Source organism: Pipistrellus kuhlii, unplaced genomic scaffold (genome assembly GCF_014108245.1).
Source record: "Pipistrellus kuhlii isolate mPipKuh1 unplaced genomic scaffold, mPipKuh1.p scaffold_m20_p_8, whole genome shotgun sequence".
NCBI lineage: Eukaryota > Metazoa > Chordata > Mammalia > Chiroptera > Vespertilionidae > Pipistrellus > Pipistrellus kuhlii.
In genome coordinates, this window is record NW_023425584.1 from 63970543 (window position 1) to 63990298 (window position 19756).

General features: G+C 37.9%; 1 protein-coding gene across 1 annotated transcript in view; it reads left to right on the forward strand.

Annotated features, from left to right (window-relative positions):
- GALNTL6 (polypeptide N-acetylgalactosaminyltransferase like 6) overlaps positions 1-19756 on the forward strand; it is an 875965-nt gene that overhangs the window by 793230 nt on the left and 62979 nt on the right. Inside the window, exon 9 of the mRNA XM_036424387.2 lies at positions 4821-4928. Coding sequence (XP_036280280.1) covers positions 4821-4928 — 108 coding nt within the window. The remainder of the gene's footprint in view (positions 1-4820; positions 4929-19756) is intronic.

Below are 19756 nucleotides of genomic sequence, written 5' to 3' on the forward strand. Positions count from 1 at the left end.
ATCTCTATCTCTCCCTCTCCCTTTCTCTCTGAAATCAATAAAAATATATGTTTTTTAAAAAGACAGAGGGTTTGTGGGACAAGGTACTAAAAATAGGGGTCTCAGTCCAACGCCGCAAGGAACTGAATTCTCCCAACAATCTAAGTGAGCCCTGAAGCTAATTCTTTCCCAGAGTCTAGACTTCAGCCTTGTGAGACTGGGCAGAGCCCCCAGCTAAGCCCTCGTGGACTTCTGACTCACAGAACTGTGAGATTGTAATTGGGTATTGTTTAAAGCTTTTAATTCTGTGGCACTTTATTATACACCAAGAGAATACTGATGCAGAAATCTTTAAAAGCTGTATTTGAGTGAACCTCTGAAAAGAATTCATTAGAATTTCATTTCTGTACATCTGTTGGGTTATTTTGCCATATCTTAAAAAGAAAGGCAATGATTATTTGTTTAACTTTCTGTTGTGGCAGTTCTCACCCTGGAGAATTCACTCATAAGAAGTATTAAGTCACTCCTGCCTATGACAAAAAAAAAAAAAAAAAAAAAAAAAAAAAAAAAGAGAAAGAAAAAGAAAGAAAGAAAGAAAGAAAGAAAGAAAGAAAGAAAGAAAGAAAGAAAGAAAGAAAGAAAGAAAGAAAGACTAAGACCAGAAAATGTAAGGCCTTGCTCCTGGCCTTGGCCCTACATTGTGCCCTTATTTGTCACCATTTCCTATTCCTACAGGAAAGACTGCCAACCTTTATCAACTAATAGAAGTAATACAGTCATCTTTTTCATGAAAAATAAATGTCTGTTCTGACCTGTTACTAGCTCCAACTGTAGATGATAAGAAGACTTCTTTGCCTTGACACTTTCTTAGCTTTGACCAATAAGAACTGACATTTTATTACACACATGACTATCTAACATTCACTGCCCTCCCCATTATCCACTGCTTTGGCTATTGTCAAATCTTTCAAATTTTACCTCTTTAAAATGCATAAATAATCAAAGAAAATAATCTCTCAAATTGTTACATTCACTATATATGATTTTCTTTTTTTTAATTATTAAAACTTTGTGCAGTGGCCATATCATAACCAATACGGTTTATCTGAGGTGCAATCATTGCTAATTAAAAAATTATTAGAGTGGATTCACTGCTGTAACAATTCCAAAATCTTGATAATGAAGTTCTTCCATTGGCCCTGTCACAACTTGGCCCAGGTTGGGAGAGGAGCCTCCTCTGCTCCATCCAGGTTGTCAGGGACTGAGGCCCCATGAATTAGTGATGCCACCATCTAACTGGGAGTCAGACCCCTTCTCTGGATCTTCTGTAGCCTGTCAGGCTCTGAGGGAAACAATAAATCCTGAAGAAGGTCGAAAAGGAAGTCCACTCTTTGACCCAAAGACAATGCGCCTCATTTCTGTTCACATTCCACTGGCATGAAATAATCATATAGCCTTATCTAATACAGAGGAGCTGGATATTATAAATTAGCAGGAAGATGATTCTAACTTATAACCCAAAAAGATAGAATATTGATTAACTATGTGAACACTCGAGTTATACTACTAGGATTCAAATCTCCATTCTTGTGGTGGCCAGTTATGTGGCCTTGGGCAAGTTACTCGGCCACTAGACTGCCATTTTCCAACCTATGTAATTGGGGAAATAGTAAATTCTGTCATTGAGTTGTGAGCTTTAACTGAAAAAGGGCATAGCAAGAATTCATAAATGCTCTTATTGTTAGAATTACCTTAAAATGTTAACTAGATCAACTATCCATCCAAAGTTATTTGCTTGCCTCCAAAGTGTCATCTACCACTGATTTCAACTCATATTTAATCATTTTGTCTATTAAAAAGTTCTTCCTTCCACTGAGTTGAAATTGGCTTTTTATAGCTCTATCCTCTTAAACCTTTTTATCTCTTTGAGTTTCTATGGACTATCTCTTCCAAATATTAGGTTCTTTAAATATTTGAAAAATATTTCTCTGAATTTTAGCTTATGAAGACTACACATCTCCAGTTCTTTCCATTATGTTTCCTAAAACACAGTTGCATCCTTTACCACATTGGTAATTCTCTCTAAAAGAAATTAGCATAAGACTTTAGTCAGATAGATTATATCATGTTGTGATGTGTGTTTTATGCTGCTTAGTCTTTTTCCACCCCGTCCTTTTCTGAATACATTGATTCTTTTAGAAATGGGACAGGTTCTTATATTTACCCTTTTTACTAAATTTTAATCTTATATAGCTCCAGCCTCTTGAGATTTTATGGAATTTGGTACTACAGTTTAGAATGTTAACTGCCCCAAGCAGCTTTATATCATCCATACATATTTCTGATGTCTACCTCATCAAGTTAAAATACCATGAGTAGTCCTAAACCCATTTAGAACAACTGAGTATTGTTGTTGTTGTTTTTAATCCTCACCCAAATATATTTTTTATTGATTTTTAGAGAGAGAAAGGGGGAAAAAAAGAGAAATAAAAAAAACATCAATGTGAAAGAGAAACTTTGATAGGTTGCCTGCCATGTGCACTCCAACCAGGGATCAAATCCATGACCTCGGTATGTGCCATGTCTATGAATTGAACCTGCAACCTTTTGGTATACAGTACAATGCTCCAACCAACTGAGCCACTTGGCTAGGGCCTTAATATTGTCTTAATAATTTAATTCCTTTCCCCTTGAACTTCCATTCTCTCTAATCACTATTTGTTCACCAATCTTGGATGGAGTGTCATTCCTCTTAATGAAAAAAGTAGGAAGTAAATATAAGTTAAGACATAAACATTTATCTTTCTTCCTTTCAATATTATAATTTAAAACAATCTACTTATTTGTTTTAGTCAGGGTTCTCCAGAGAAACAGAGCCAACAAATATGCATATATAAAAAAAAAAGATATTTATTCCCTAACTGGTTTTGCTCAGTGGATAGAACACTGGCCTGCAGACTCAAGGGTCCCAAATTCGATTCCAGTCAAGGGCATGTACCTTGATTGCAGGCACATCCCCAGTAGGAGGTGTGCAAGAGGTAGCTGATTGATGTTTCTCTCTATCCCTCTCCCTTCCTCTCTGTAAAAATCAATAAAGTATATTTTTTTAACAAGGAGAGATTTATTTTAATGAATCAGCTCACACCATTGGGGAAGCTTGGTAAGTCCAAAATCTGTAAGGCAGGCTAGCAGTTTGAAGACCTAGGGAAGAGCTATTGTTCAAGTCCAAAGGCAGATAGCTGGCAGAATTCTTCTTGCTTTGGGGAGGTCAGTCTTTGTTCTATTAAGGCCTTCAACTGATTAGATGAAATCCATCTCCATTATGAAGAGTAATATGCTTTATTCAAGTCCACCAATTTAAATGTTAATCTCATTCAAAAAACACCATTATAGAAATATCTAGAATAATATTTGACCAAATATCTAGGTACTGTAGTACAGCCAAGTTGACATATAAAACTACCATAATAGTATCTAATTCTTTTTAATTTTTTTCTTACAACGAAATAGCTAAAAATCTAGCCCATATGAAGTCTGGATTTTTGTCTTAATAGTAAGTAGTACTTTTATAGTAAATAGTCCTTCGTCCTCTTATAGTAAGTAGTTTGTTATATATAAAATCATGACTGTGTGTTTTATTTGTCCTTTTATAGTAAATAATCTGTTATATATAAAATCATTATTAAGTGTGTGTCTAAGTGAGTAGTCATAATAAAATATAACCAATTAATTTTTGTTACTATATATAAGTACAGCATTTTAACATATTCCTCAGGCATAATAATTTTCTTTGTCCATATCACTAACCAATTAATTTCTTTACCTAAGAAAAATAAAATAAAATAAAATAAAAATCAAGAGTGGGAAAAATTAGCATGCAGATGTAACTTCAAGTATAGATATATTTTCCTTAATTCATTAATTTATTTTTAAAATTCCATTTTTGTATTTTAAATTGACATTTAAAATTTAATGTTTCTTCAATTGATTTCACAAGACTTTCAAAACAAATATCTATATAACTAAGATGTGTAAGCATTAAATTTCAGTTCAATGTAATCCTATATAATAAAGAGGTAATATGCAAATTGACCCTCATGCCCTCCCACAAGATGGCCACCCCATATGGTGAAAGATAGCGGCCATAAGAAGGCCAGCAGAAGAGGGTAGTCAGGGAGGGATCAGGCCTGCAGGGGAGGGCAGTTGGAGTGGGACCAAGCCTGCAGGGGAGGGCAGTTAGGGGTGACAGGGCCAGCAGGGGAGGACAGTTAGGGGCAATCAAACCAGCAAGGGAGGGCAGTTGGGGGTAACCAGTCTAGCAGAGAAGGGCATTTGGGGGCAATCAGGCTGGCAGGGGAGTGGTTAGGGGGTGATCAGGCAGGCAGGCAGGCAAACAGTTTGGAGCAAGCAGTCACAGATTGTGAGAGGGATGTCCAACATGGATCAGGCCTAAACTGGCAGTCAGACATCTTCCAAGGAGTCCCAAATTGGAGAGGATGCAGGCTGAGCTGAAGGACAAGCCCTCCCCAGTACATGAATTTCATTCACTAGGCTTCTAACATTTATAATAAAATTCTAGAATAAAAATAATGCCATGATGTCTATGGAAATTAGATCTTACTAAGCTAGTAAGTATTTTGGTTCTATACTTTTATGAATCTGGGTTTCTGAAAATGTGGTTTTCATTCTTGGCTAGCTATTTATAATAAAAAGAAATTACTCATTTTGAGACTTTAAGATATTTTAATATGTTTTTGAGTCTTCCTAATAATTCCTTTTTGTGTATGGAATTTTCTGGATTTCCTTTTTTTTTTTCATACTTTTAAATTATCTCTCTTTAGGTTTGGATGTGTGGAGGAGAAATGTTCGACGTTCCATGTTCTAGAGTTGGTCATATCTACAGGAAGTATGTCCCATATAAAGTTCCATCTGGGACCAGCCTGGCAAGAGTGAGTACTTGGGGATATGAATAAGCTGGGCTTTCTGACAGCAGAGGAAGCAGCCTTACCCATGGTATAATTTAAAACACACTTTAACAGAAGCACCTAACCAAAATAAAATCTCCACCACTTGCCATTCCACTGGGCAGTCTTTAGTATGTAGAGAGTGTTTCTCCGAGTTTTCTGTGTTTCTCAGAGTTTTCTTGCCTGGTTCTTTAAAGAAGTAGTATGTTAATTCATATTGTTAATCATTTCAAGGTCTTTTCACAGTTTATTTAATCTTCACCATTACCTCTGAGGTTGGTATTCTTACGATAAATAGCACAGGAAGACTTGAATCTCGTGTCTTTGGAAGGAAGGTCCAGTACTTTCCTCCCATGGGGAGCATAACAGGAGACATCACAAGTCAGCTAGAGGAAGGGGTAAATAGGAGACAGGAGGGGTGAGTGCCCAAACTCTGCCTTCTCATTTGTAACTAGGATCAGCTCTGCCTAAAGTTTTACCTCAACCTCAAAACTCCAAAATCGACAAAGTCCAAGTTTTTGTGTTTTGTTTTGTTTTTAGGGGGAAAATTTCTTTTTTCCTGTGATCACATGCAAGGATGCTTTTGTCTTTGGCCTTTGAGAATGTGTTCATATATGTTTGGGAGGATGTAGACACAATGCCTTTTGGGAACAATCCTGACAATTTCTGCTTTCATGTTACTTTCTTCATAGCTGAGTTAATTTTTGTGTCCAAGTAGCCTTTAGTTTACTTAGTAATGCTCCAAAGAAAATGCAATTTGGGTGTGCCAACGAAAAGCCATAAAGTATATGTCTGTATAGCAAAAAAGGTAGTAAACATAAGGTTCGGTACCATCCCTGGTTTGGGGCATCCACTGGGGCTTCTGGAAGTAACCCCCATGAATAAAGGGGCCTCTACTCCCAATACCTAGAACAAGGCTTAGTAGACATTCAACAAATATTTGTTGACAGAATTCATTAATCAGGAAAAACTGCAACAAGAAAATGCATTAATTTATCAGGAAAAATTAATTAATCAGGAAAAACTGCAACAAGAAAATACAAAATTTAAACATTTTAATTAAGTATAATAAATTTATATTTATAGTGAGTGTTTAGGGGGAAGTAGGGTTTTTTCCTTATGCCTTTTCTGAGGTTATTTGTCAACAGGGTCCATTTTTCTTTAGCCAAATCCATAATCACTTTTACAGACGTTTGAGTTAATAATAATGAAGTTATATTACATATTCCTTGAAGGGACAAAGTCATATTATTCTTCCCCTTGAAAGATTAATCACATATTAACAACACACTCCATTAAGTAGCTGTAGAACTATATCATTAAAAAAAAAAAAGGACCAATCACAAAATTACAAAGTGATCAAAGAAAATGAAAAACAATTCTGATATTTTATGGGAGAATTTCAACAACTGGCTACCCACTACATTATTACTAAATCATCAAAAATGATGAGAAACTTTCAAGTTACTTCAAATGCAGGGCCACATTGACTCAATACTTAGTTCATCTTTCCAGCCTCATTAGAAAGTGGAGGCAAAGATTGATGCTTGGCTCCATAGGCTTGCATCTTGGGTAAGGAAATAAAATTTAATTTAGTCAGAAGACTTGATACATATGAATCTGAAACCTCATTCAGAAAAACAATAAGAACTCACAAAAAGGTAGACGAATGAACAGCTTTGAGCACATATCACAAATCAGCCATGCAAATATCATAAATCATAGCAGTTAAGAATACCCTCGGCAGAATGGTTATCTGCCACATATCCCTTTCACTCATCATATGTTCTCTAGCCAGTGGCCACAAAGTCATTCATTCACAAGGTAGGTAGTGTGTGCTTGGTTTAGAGCCCAAAGTAAAATAAAACTGGGAGAAAGTTTTGCTTATCCAAAGAGTTCATTTTCAAATAACAAAGATGTTCACATATTTTTTTTAAAAAATTAAGTACTTTTTCAAGAATTTTTGAATATAGGGAAGCTAGGGCCGATGCATAAAAAGCAGAGCCATGTAAACTCAGTACTTAGTTCATCTTTCCAGCCTCATTAGGAAGTAGAAGCAAAGATGGAGACTTGATTCCAAAGCCTTATTATTTTTTTTTACTTGTCTAATTCTTCAAAATTGGGCACTTTTCATATATGTGCTTGTCTAATTCTTCAAAATTGGGCACTCTTCATATATGTGTCTATACATATTGAAGATGCCAACAGAATTCCAAAATATGCAAACATACATACACATATATTAGTACATGTGAAAAGCTGACAATCCTCTAAACAACATACCGTGTGTAGTATAGAAATAAATTCTAATAATTGGTTGTTCAGTACCTTCTATCTACCTAGCATTACAGTCTGGTTGGAAGAGAGAAGATATTCACACATGAAATCATTAGAGGTCAATACAAAACAACAAATAAGTACTCAAATGTATTATAAAGATATGGACAGGTTGAGCAAAGCATACAGGAAAGGGTACCATTGCTGTTGAATTGAAAAAGAACCTTCAACAATACCTCAGTTAAATGAACAAGGTTCTCATATGAGTGTTTCCCAGCTCATGACCAGTGACCAAAACCAGTCTCTGGCCCACTTTTTACCCAGCCTCAGTGAACTGGGAAAAATAAGAATCACAAAGCTAAGTCTATTCAATTTAATAATATATTTTATGCAATAATTAGACACTTTTTTCTGTTTTTATGACAGAATACAAGATAGTAGATTTTTATTAATGTCCTATTTGGCAGAAACGAAAAGTAATATCATTATGTCAATTTCCACAAAACACAAAAGTCTGAGACAACGGTAGGTGACTTATAATTCAACTTCATCTTGGAACCAAGGGTCTTCATTCATCATGAATAAAACTATGTGTTTTACTGATTCATCTGAGGGTCCCATGCCAGTACTGCTCACAGTCATGGTATGTTATCATCAGGAACAACCAGCAGTTTCCTAAGGGAAGCAGTGCTCACCCCTAGGGACTGTAGTGATAATAATTTCTTCTTTGGAATGGACTGACTGTCCTTCATCACAGACAAGTGAAGACAAGGAAGCAGCTACTCAGTAAAAAGCACATTGAGCCTTTTGCTTAATGACACTTTGCTAAACAGAGGTAGCTGGTGGGTAGAAGACTCTTCAGAGAGACCCTTTATCTTTCAGGTTGTGACATGAGCCAAGTATAATGCGGAAGGAGCAGCAATCACTGACACCTCACAGACTCCCCTGTGAACCTATTGTATAGGGATGATTAAAGCCATTGGACTGGAGACAGGTGGCTCTCACAGCAGGGACATGACAGAGGTGCAGATCAGTCATCCCATGGCGAGCCATACCAGCTAATTGTAGTACAACAGCAGTCCCCATGGGAGAAACTTGGCCCACGGAGTTTCTCCAGGAGGTCCCATGGCAGCAATGGGCAGTCCTACAGACTGTGAGTGGGGCAGTGCTGGAAGCTCACACAGCTGTCTTCCCTGGCTCCAAGGAGAGAGAGGACCTCATAAGAGACAAAGCTGGAACCAACTTTCACCCTTAGTGTGTAAGGGACCCCAGAGAATGCAAATCAGGGGATTCTGTCCTCCTGGGTTCTTGCCACAGGCACAAAATGCAGTATCGATAATACTTTCTTTTCTAAAATTTCATCTTGCATTTTATGGAAACCATTATTCAAGTTTCAGGGTAAGAACTATAAAACCAAAATCAAACTCCATAAGAATTCAATTGTACAAGATGGCCTATTGTACTTGTAAACATAGACAATAGTGTGGTGACGGGGTGGGGGCAGGCGTGGAGTAATCAATGAGTGGGAGGGGGACATCTGTAATACTTTCAACAAAAAAAGATTAAGAAAGTGGGGGGGGGAAAGAAAGTGTGGCTCACTTAGAAAGGTTAGAGGTTAAATGTTAAGTACGTAGAGTTGGAATTGTGAACTCAGGCCTGGCTGTCCAAGGCTTACCCCTCCTGCCATGTTGTTCCTTTAGAAGGAGGTGTAGAGTAAGCAGGAGCAGCTGGGGCAGTGTTGGCAGGGGCCTCAGCAAGAGCAAAGTTTCAGGAAGGAAGGAGCAGGTTTGGAGAGAGAGCTTGGGCTGTGTTTGGGAGCTCTGGAGTTAAACTAGACCGTGCATTGGAGACCCATTCTAGAAGACCCTGAATGCAGACCAAGGTGTACAGCTTTTTCCTATAGACTGTAGTGAGGTACTCATGGTTTTTTAACAGGAGGTGCCAGGATAAAAAAAAAAAGATTAAAAAAAAGAGGGGGTAAAATGGAAAGATCAACCAGCAATTAAATACTAAAAAGCAGAAAGACTAAATAAAGTGGCATTTTGAATGCAAGAAGCATTTGTAAAGAAAATTTCCTAAAAGATACGTATTGACTTGTCCCGTTGTGCCAGGAGAAAGACATCAAGTATGACTATGAGGTTTTCATTGTAGTGTCTGAGGAAACAGTATCAGGACAAATACAGTATAGGGATGTGAGGAGGGGGGAAGGGAAAGATCCTGAGAATGGTTTTAGATAAGGTACATTACAAGTGACAACTTTATATGGGTTCAGGGAGAACTGGATCTGGGAAACACAAACAGACTTCCCATCTAGAATTCTGAGAGCCCAAAAAGCCAGATTTTGCCAGATGTCCTTTACCAATAAAATTTTATTTCTGAAGAAAATATTTATGCCAGGCACTATGCTAGGCCCTGGAAATATAAGTGATAAACAAGATAAACACAAGCCTTCGTTTCTTATAGCTTAGCTTCTTATATTTAATAAGGTAGAGTCCAGAAATCTATATATAACAATCTGAACACTGTGAACTTAAGATAATGATTAAACAAAAATAATCAAACTCTATATCTTATATAGCTTACTTAGTTATAAACTGTTTTATATAGATTGTGACCTTATCATTGGGATTATGCTTTAACAGAAAGGGAAGTATATCTCACAGATAACACACAGCATTATTTAATATGTACAGTGATATATGTTCTATTTAACAGATTATATTTAATGATCCTATAGGCTACACTGTGATGTATATACAAGTTACAAATGGTTTTGACTTTACACATTTATTTAGGGTTTCTTAGCAGGGTGACTTGGGTATACTTAATGGGCACTGAGGTTAAATCTGAGGTCTGAGGAAGAATGGTTGTTTTTGCCTGTCAGCTATGAAATTACTTCTCAACATAGTCCCCAAAGTGCCTTTCTTCATGTTATATCCCTGGTGGTATCTAGCCCTGTTGACTCCATGGATCATCTCAGACTCTTGAAATTGTTAGAAGTGGAAGGAGATAGAAAGAGAAGGAATGGAAGAGGAAAAGGAGGAGTATTTCAATGTCAAAGCCATTCAACCCCAAGTTGATTAATAGTATTTCCTCCTTGCTCACTGTGGAGTCAGCTAACCCTGTCTCATGTAGATGAAATACAAGAACACACTATCTGGCATATGGAGCTCTTCCTTGTTTATGTCAGAAAATATAGCAGTTAAGGGAAAGCATTAACAAGACCAAAATGACTAGTTTGACATCAGAAAATAAAATCACCAACAAGGCTATAAAATGTGGTGATGAATAGAAAATCTCCATCCTACAAATTGACCTTTCTCCCTTGATGACTGTAAATCAGTTTCCTCTCATAAAACTGCCCAGCAAATAAAAGCTATAGTTTAACAACCTTAGCCATCAACAGCAGCCAGCACTTCTTTCGATTGCTCTCAAATGTTTTATTTGAAACTATCATAGGGTTCTGATGCTTTATTTGAAACTATCATTGAGTTCAGGGATACAGGGCCCATCACAAGTTTTTTCCCCAAAGACTCAACCTGCATAAATGGCTAGACCATTGGAAGCAATTCCTCTAAAAACAATCACTATTTCTAATTCTTCCTTACAATATAAGAAAAAAAAATATGGGAGATGAAAAATATTTTTTCTATTCTGAAGGTTCTTTTGCCTAGTCTAATAATGAAATCTATATGACACAGGCTAACAGGAGAAAACCAAATTTAATTATATGTGTAAGTATGAAACCTCACATACATGAGAGGTATAGTGTCAGACCAGGAAAATGAGGTACATATGACACTCTGACCTGAAGATGAGATACGGCATCTTGGGGGCTTCCAAGGGAAGGAAGGTCATTTTCAGATGGAAAAAAAAAGCAGATGTTCAGCAATCTAAAGTCTGCCCTGCCCTCTAGATTGGTAATAGAAGGTTATTTCTGATGATAATTTTTATTATGACCAAGGAATCTGACTTAAATTCTTCAAGAGAGAGATAAAAGTTTCTCAGAAGTTACAGAGTCTCAATTGCCTTCAACTCAAAATAATTCGCATGCCAAAGTAGCACATCTTGGGGAGGCCTGTTCTGAACCCCTTCGAGAGAAATAAGGCAGCCCAATACTTGTGGCAAGAATGAAAGATAATTCACATACTGCAATCATGTGGTTATTTCTCTCCCCTCTTGGCCACATTTTAAAATATAACATCTTGTCTTTAGATGAAGCTTTTTATTTAAGAAATTCAAGCGTCTTCTTCCATAAATGATATTTTGTCATTCTTCATGAGAAACATCCTAAACATCAATAATGTTTAGAATGTGACAATAATAATTTACTAAGTCATTAAAATATGATGTGTTTATTGCATGTTATGAAGATCAAGTTTATCTCTAACCTCAAGAAAGTCCCAGTCTGGAGAAATTTTTTAATAGATGTGTATCAGGGAATGTCACTCACTACCCAAGTACCTTCCCCACACTAGAGATGAGTTTTGGTTCACAATGCTGGCAGAGTACTCATAACTCACCCTGCAATGATGTCCCTGTTTTGACCAATAGGCATTTTATGTTTTTGAACACTGGACATTTTATGTTTGTTTTGCATTTGAGGAAAATAAAGCAAAGCAAAACTGTTCTCTCTGCCAAGGACCAGAGAGAAAAGATATAAAAACATGAAACATAAATTCATTTCCCACTGTTTGACCATCATTTGCTCCCTTAATTTCTCAGTGGTATCAGGATTTTTTTAAGTATGTAGCCATATATCTTTTTATCTGTTTGCTTAAAAAAATAATAGCAGAATCACATTGTGTGCTGGGGTTCTTGTTCCAGCATTAAGAAGGGTTCAGCAATCTGGAGAAAGGTTATGCATAGATTAAGTAGGAGTCCAGAGAAGAAAGATAACTTTGAAAGGCATTGGGAGTCAGAGGAAGCTAAAGGAGCTAGCTGAAGGAGCTAAGTTCTCCCGGTCTTAGGACCCTTGCTTTTTATTAACACAAATTGTCCTAAGGCAAGGTAGAGATAATACACTTCAAAGGGTAGGATTTAATACAGAAACATTGTCAGAATTGGGAATTGCCTTCAGCTGTTCTGGTGTGTTTGGCCAACAAGAGGCAATAACATGTAGATTAAGATGCCACCGAGCTGTCTGGCAGTAAACAATCATCCTATTCAGGCTTGGGGAAATGCCTTTAGCCATTCCAAATAGGTGATAACATATGTGACTCAATCCTTGTTGAGTCCCCAAGTTTCATCAACCTTTTGATGAAACTCTTGCAATTATGAGAAGCTGGAATTGGCTTCCAGCAATAGTGTATTTAAAATTGTTGGGCATGCCGAAACTGGTTTGACTCAGTGGATAGAGCATTGGCCTGTGGACTGAGAGGTCCCAGGTTCGATTCTGATCAAGGGCACATACTTGATTGTGGTCACATTCCTGGTGCAGGGCGTGCAGGAGGCAGCTGATCAATGTTTCTCTCTCATCGATGTTTCAAACCCTCTACCCCTCTCCCTTCCTCTCTGTAAAAAAAAAAATCAATAAAAAATAAATAATAAAACAAAAAAATAAAATTGTTGAGCATTATGCAGGTAAAGCATAGGATCTTCAACCCAACTTAGACACTGAAAACGGAAGTGGAACCATGCATCACTGGCAGGTAGTCTCTTGCCATTTGGAAGTGCCATAAAAATGTAAAAACAAAAAAACAAAAAACTGAGGTCAAGACAACATTACTTTAAACTCAGCAATTTCCCACAAAACTTCTCAAAACTAATTTTAGTTTGGTCTCCTTTTATTTATTAGCTTTTTTCCTTTAAAAATTCCCTTAAATGCTAGCTTTTCCCTAGCCCTTTGCTCAATTTAATTGTTTTAAATAATTCTCTGTGCTCAAGTTTCAGCTCAGTTCTGACTTATGAGTCAATTATGTGATGCTTTCTAGTGTGCAAAGAAAGCCTGAAACCCAGTCAGACACTTCCCAAACTGTGGGGACAATATTTAGCACTTCTCTATCTAGCGAGTGAGGCCCAACATTTCACAGTTTTTTGTTAAGCCTACTGGAAGATTTTAAATATTAATGTAATATTTAAATGGTGGTCCTACTTGATATTTAGCTGCCATGATTAGTCATTATTTTTGCTTTGCCATTCTTAATGAAATAAAAATAGGATATGTTTTTTCTTTCCTGTGGTATCTTCTCCAGTCTGATGTTAGTTACTTTTTGTCTATCTAGAGCGCCTTGGCACTTTATGCTGTATTCAGCATTTATATGCCTTTCTTTTTCAAAGCACTTGAGCAACAGACTACATGATGAGCCCTATTTGTGGGCGAGGGGGAATTATAATGGCCTTTTTATCATTATTCCCATTAGAAGTGAACATTTGCCTGCACTCAGGATGCCACTGGATAAGGAGAAAGCTTATTTGGATGAAATGGGTCCCTGCTGCTACAACATTAAGCTACTGGAACGTAAGCAAATTAAAATATGTTAGTATGCCATAGTCTCACTAACCAAAAGTGCAACTCTTGCAAGAGGGAGCAGGGCGGGTGGCTTAATCACCCTGTCTTTCCAGGCCCCATTGGATGATGAAGCGCAGAAGTACTGGAGGAGGCACTCATTTCCCAGAATTCCCAGGAGATTCGTAAATGCAGCGACATTGTGCTTGAGGCCTCTGCTATTTCATTTCCATTCTGATCGCCCTTGATTCCAATGGTTTACTGCTTCCTCACAAGAAAGCCATTTTCCACTACAATTTCAGCCGGAGTATGCCTCCTTTGTGATGTCATTAAAGGTGGAGAAAATGGTTCCACTTTCTATTTTGTAAAATGAAATACGACCTAAAATCAAATGGCCTCTTTGTGGTGTCTGGATGCTTTTGGTGTTCTAATTATGAAATGTTTATAAAAATAAAATTTCACAGGTTGCCTAAAGTTTAAATAGATATAATTTCAACCTAAGGACCTTGCATGAGTTATTAAAAACATAGGGATTTTTTTTTTTTTGCCCTTTTTGAAAGCATGAAAAATAAAACAGGGTGTACTAATACAAAAGGGAATAAATGCTGTTGCACCACTTAGTTCAACCACAGTTAGTTTGAATGCTTGCTGTGGATATTCTTGTGAAGAAACAAACAAACAAACAAACAAACAATATTTTCTTTGGCTGAAGATTAGAAAATGCCAGTTGTGATTTAGTTTTAAAAATAGCCAATGTGTTAATACTAATCATCTACAATTAAGATCATACCGTTTTTTATATGCAAATTGTGATAACTGAGATACCATTGGTTGGGTTGTTGGAAATGGACACCCAGGTGTCCCTAGACATCCCCAAAAGGCTTCTACTCTCACACTCACAGAACTTGTGTCAGATGGAGTACCCACCCTGTGCCACCTGGGATTTGCTTCTTCTGCTTGTGCTCCTACTTGCTTTGGTCTCTTGCCTGAGACACCACTGAGAAAGCCATGCCGCCATCCTGCCCCAAAAAAGAGCATCACCCTCTAGCTCGTGGTACTGCCTCTGGAGAAACCAGTCCTCAAAGTGCCAGAACTTCTCTCAGTCCTGGATAAACGCAGACAGGATCTCCTGCCTGTGGCCATACGCCCTCATTTGAACACAAAAAGACCTCTGTCTATATTGGGCTCCCTTTAACAATTCCAACAACTTCTTGTTATCTCCACTTTCTCAGAAAATCAGGACACCAATTAAGAAAAAGAATTTCACTTATTCTGATCCTCACTCTCAACCACATACAGTCTTAAGGGTGAAAGAAATAAAACAAGACAAAACAAAATCATACTTTAAATTTTGTCCTGTCACCCTATTTTTTTTGTTCCTGAGGCTAGGCCATGAAAGGCATTGCAGATTCCACCTTGATTCTCAGGTGGCTTGCTTAAGAGGAACCTGGCCACCATGTCATGATGGCACTCAAGCAGTCCCATGGCGAGGCCCCAAGGAGAGAGGACTGAGTCCTCAAACCAAGAGCAAGCACCAGATTGCCAGACATGGGAGTGAACCACAATGGAAGATCTTTCAGCTTCATTTAAGGCTTCAGATGACTGCTTCCTTGGCCAAAGGATGGAACTCCTGAGAAATCCATGCCAGGTTGCTCTACAAACCACTCGCAAGTCCCTGACACACACAAACTATGAAAGATAAAAATGTTTATTATTCTTTTAAGCCACTCCATTTTGGGGTGATTTGTCATATAACAATAGGTAGCTAATACAGCTGTTTCTGGCTAACAGTCCTTCATCAGCAACATTTAGCCTAAATTTAATGGAAAATGATTATGTCAAGTGGCCCATTTGAAGCTTAAAAATTAGGAAAGCTTGTGGATCAAAGGACACTATCAACAGGTTTTAACAGAGTGAAAACTCAATTCACAAAATGGAAAATATTATTTGCAAATAATATGTCTGATAAAAGATTAAGACCCAGGAATTTTTAAGTATTCCTACATTCAATAACAAAAAAAAAAAAAAGGAAAAAGAAAGAAAAAAGAAAAAAGAAACCACACCTGATTTTAAAATGCAGAAAGGATTTGAAAGAATTTGGAACAGACATATCTCCAAAGAAGATATACAAATGGTTAATAAGCACATGAAAAGACACTAAACATCAGTAGGGAAATACAAAACAAACTCATTATGAGATACCATTTCAGACCCACTAAAATGGTTATTTAAAAAAAAAATGTTTAAAAGGAAATCCTTGTGCATGGTGGAAATGTTAAATGATGCAGCTGCTGTAGAAAATAGTATGGAAGTTCCTCAGAAAAATTAAAATCCAGCAATTTTACATCTGGGTATATACAAACAAAACATTGAAAGCAGGAATTCAAACAGATATTTATACTCACATGTATAATAATAGTCAAAATATAGAAGCAAACCAACTGTCCATTGATAGATCACTGGATAAGCAAAATACGATGTAGACATACAATGGATTATTACTCAGCAATGAAAAGGAATAAAATTATGATAGATACTACAAAATGGATGAAACCTTAAATACATTATGCTAAATGGAATAAGCTGGTCACAAAAGGACAAATATTGTATGATTCCACTTATATGAGAAAAGACATCATATAGAGTAGTCAAATGCATAGAGATAGAAAGTAGAATGGTGGTTGCGAGGGACTGAGGGAAGGGGGTCTGCAGTGTTAGTGTTTAATGTGTCTAGAACTCCAATTTAGGAAGGCATCTTCATCCTTTTCATCATAAGTGCTTTCCTCTTTTATGGCAATAAGCCCTCACTAGGTTTCCGGCTACAAATTGACAGTCTTTCAAATGGCAGCAATGTTAACATTCTCAGGGTCAGTCATTTCTTCTAGAAATTCTATTTAAATTTCACTTTCAGCATCATCCCTTTTAGATTTTTTGCTTCTCTTTCATCTTTGTTGCCCAATTCTGTCTTTTCAGTTACCCTTTAAAAAAAAAAAATGTCATGTGGGTTTAGCGATGGGAATCAAGGAGGCAACACAGCATGTGCTTTGCTGCCTGTGCGTGAACTGAGTGACAGATGTGCAATGACCAATCACCAAAAGACTTTGAAAGAAGTCATGTGATTGGCCACTGATCATACTGTGAATCTTGAGGAGAGAGGGGAAAATGGCAGCCAAACAAATGGACTTGTTCTGAGCCCAGTCCCAGAGCAGATAGAAGGAGCGCCTGAGAGTCGCTCAGGGAGTGTTAGTTGGCAAGCTAAGGGGTAGCAAAACTCTAAGAGAAGGTAAAGGTCTGATGAACAGGATTTCCTGACCAAGCAGCCCACACTGCCGTGGAGACCTAGGGGGTCAGAGGGAAAACTACTCCATCTTGCAAAGAAAAGAGGATCTTATCTGAGGCCTGGAAAACCTACAACAGTGGAGACCACCAAACAGCTGTGATGCCCTAATCGACACAAACACGTGGGTGGCTTCAAGGGAGTTTTTCAATCACCCACGGAAAAGAGAAAGAGAACTACATAACCAGACATTCTGAAAAGAGAGACCATGGGGAGACAAAGAAATAGCCCGCACATGAAAGAAAAGCAGGCATCACCAGAAAAGAAGGTAAACAAGTTAGAGGCAAGCAACCTACCAGAGCAAGAATTCAGAGTAATGATTATAAGATGGCTAAAAAGAATGGAAGACAAATTTGACAATATGAGTAAGACCCAAAAGGAAATGAAGAAGAACCAAAAGGAAATGAAGATTAACCAAGAAGAAATGAAAAATGACATAATGTGCATCTTGTGGGGGCTGAAATAATGTTAGTACTTTTCCTCCCACCTTCTCAATTCTTCTAGGCTAGGCTAATAATCAAATCGACAAGGACATATTAATAGGAGGAAATCAACTTTTAATACATGAACAAGAAAATTCCAAAGACAGCGTGGCAACCTTGGGCATATAAGATAATTTTGGAGAAAGGAGGAAAGGATAGGGAATGGGATCTTGGGTTTGGAAAGTGAGACCGATGATTTACAGGTCATTGAGGAAGAAGAGCAGGCCATACATAGCAGAAAAACTCTTGCTAGGCAACTCAGAAACAATGAGGCACAGGGAATATCTAACAGCCCCTGCCTGAAGTCGATAGCTAATTCAAATTAAACTAAAGAGAACATCCTAAGATCTTCCTGATGCAGGTTTTTCTGAATGGGGGAAGCAAAGAAGTTCTATACTTGCCCTTCAATTTTGCTCTGAACCTAAAACTGGTCTTTAAAAAGATAGCCTTAATTAGACAGGATAGTGAGAAGCCAGAAAAATTCCTTTGCAAGGGGAATGGAGAAACTGAGACAGATAACTGATTCAAATTGACCTCATCCGGCATCCTGACTTTCCTGCTTCCTTCTTCCTTGCATGCCCACTCCCTTAAGCATTAAGTCCTTAGGATATTGAGTTTCTGATCAGCATCAAATAATGTTAGGAACAAAGCTTTGGGTCTATTGATGACAGAGACAGAGTTTTGGCCAAACTAGAGATCTAGGCCTCAGTTATGTTTCAGCCCCCAAGCTCAGAAAAGCAGTAAAACCAGATGAACTGACCCCATGGCTGACATCAGGACTAGTTACAATGGCCAATGACCCCCCTACCCTAGTGCTGACTATTCAGTAGAGACCAAGACTTGACCCTATATGCTCATGTTGATGGATCAGCATATGAAAGTGCACACCTGAAAAGCTGATAAATATCCTATTTTGATCCTGCCCTGAGACCTTCCCTAAAATTTTTGCCTTTAGAAAATAGATAAAAACCCTTGAGACAAAGTGTTACAATAGGCAGTTAGATATTAACAAAAAGTAAGAAAGCAAATGGGACAGATATCTGATTAAGTCAGATTAACTGGGAAAGGACAGCTTCACAGTCACTCCAGGCACATGAGTAGGCAGGAAAGATACTTTTCAGCCACCCCAGGGAGTAACCAGCACCATTCCTCAGGATTAAGGGGCAGAGAGGGAGGTTTGAGAAGAGACCAGTGAGGTGAAATCCCTTTCATTAAATGCATTATGCACAATTGAAGCCAAAATGTTGATCATAAAAAAGGGAGGGCACCAGCCTGGGAAAATCTGGTGGAAAGATAAGATAGGCTAAAGTCACAAAAACCCTAAAGATCCAGGAAAGGCATTTGTTGGGGAGAGCACAACCCAGGAAAAGCAGGGAAAGAGATTGGGTAATTTGAAAGTCTACTGTTTCCCAAATCCAAGAAAATAAATGGACGCTAAACAAAAAATCCAGTGCATGCTCTACTTGGAGCACCTCTATGCCTTTCTCTCAGACATGAATTTCTTGCCTTTTTTTTTCTTCTTGAACTCCAACGCTTCTGCAGGAGACTTGCAACCAGGGAAGCAGCCAGCAGTGGCAGAAGACTCTTCTTTTGTCTCTAACTTCCTTTCCTGAGTTCACACAGCCTCTATGATCAGGCTGCCTGCTCTCTGCCTCTCTGAGGACATACTACATCTTCTCATTCTAATAAATCATGTCACTATTGCTTAAAATCCTCCTACGTGTGTCCCTGAAATTCTTTTTCTGTGACATCACAAAAGAATCCTATTTCCAGACCATGCTAGGGCCACCGCCTTGACCCCAGTCTTCCTCCAATAATAAGAGGACCCAGCACACTCTCTCTAATCTAGAGCATGCCCATGCCTTCCTTCTTCAAGCATGTGTCTTTGCTCTTTCTCCTAAGCACTAAGGGCCCTTCTTTTGCCTCTGTAACCTGTTTCCTGAGTCCCTGCAGCCCAGCTGGCTTGCTGCTGCTGCTGCTGCTGCTGCTTCTTCTTCTTCTTCTTCTTCTTCTTCTTCTTCTTCTTCTTCTTCTTCTTCTTTTTCTTCTGTAACTTTCTCTCTAAAAGGCCAAGGCAGCTCTGAGCAGCCCGCTGGAATCTTCCCTTTCAGTGTACTTTCCTTTTGCGTGCTAAATAAACTTATTCTTACACTAGATTCTTGGCTCTGAATTCTTTCCCTGCCAAATTTAAGAATCAAGATTGCTGAACTGAGGGCTGATATCACTGCCAAAATTAATAATTTTTTTTAATTTTTAATAGATCAGTACT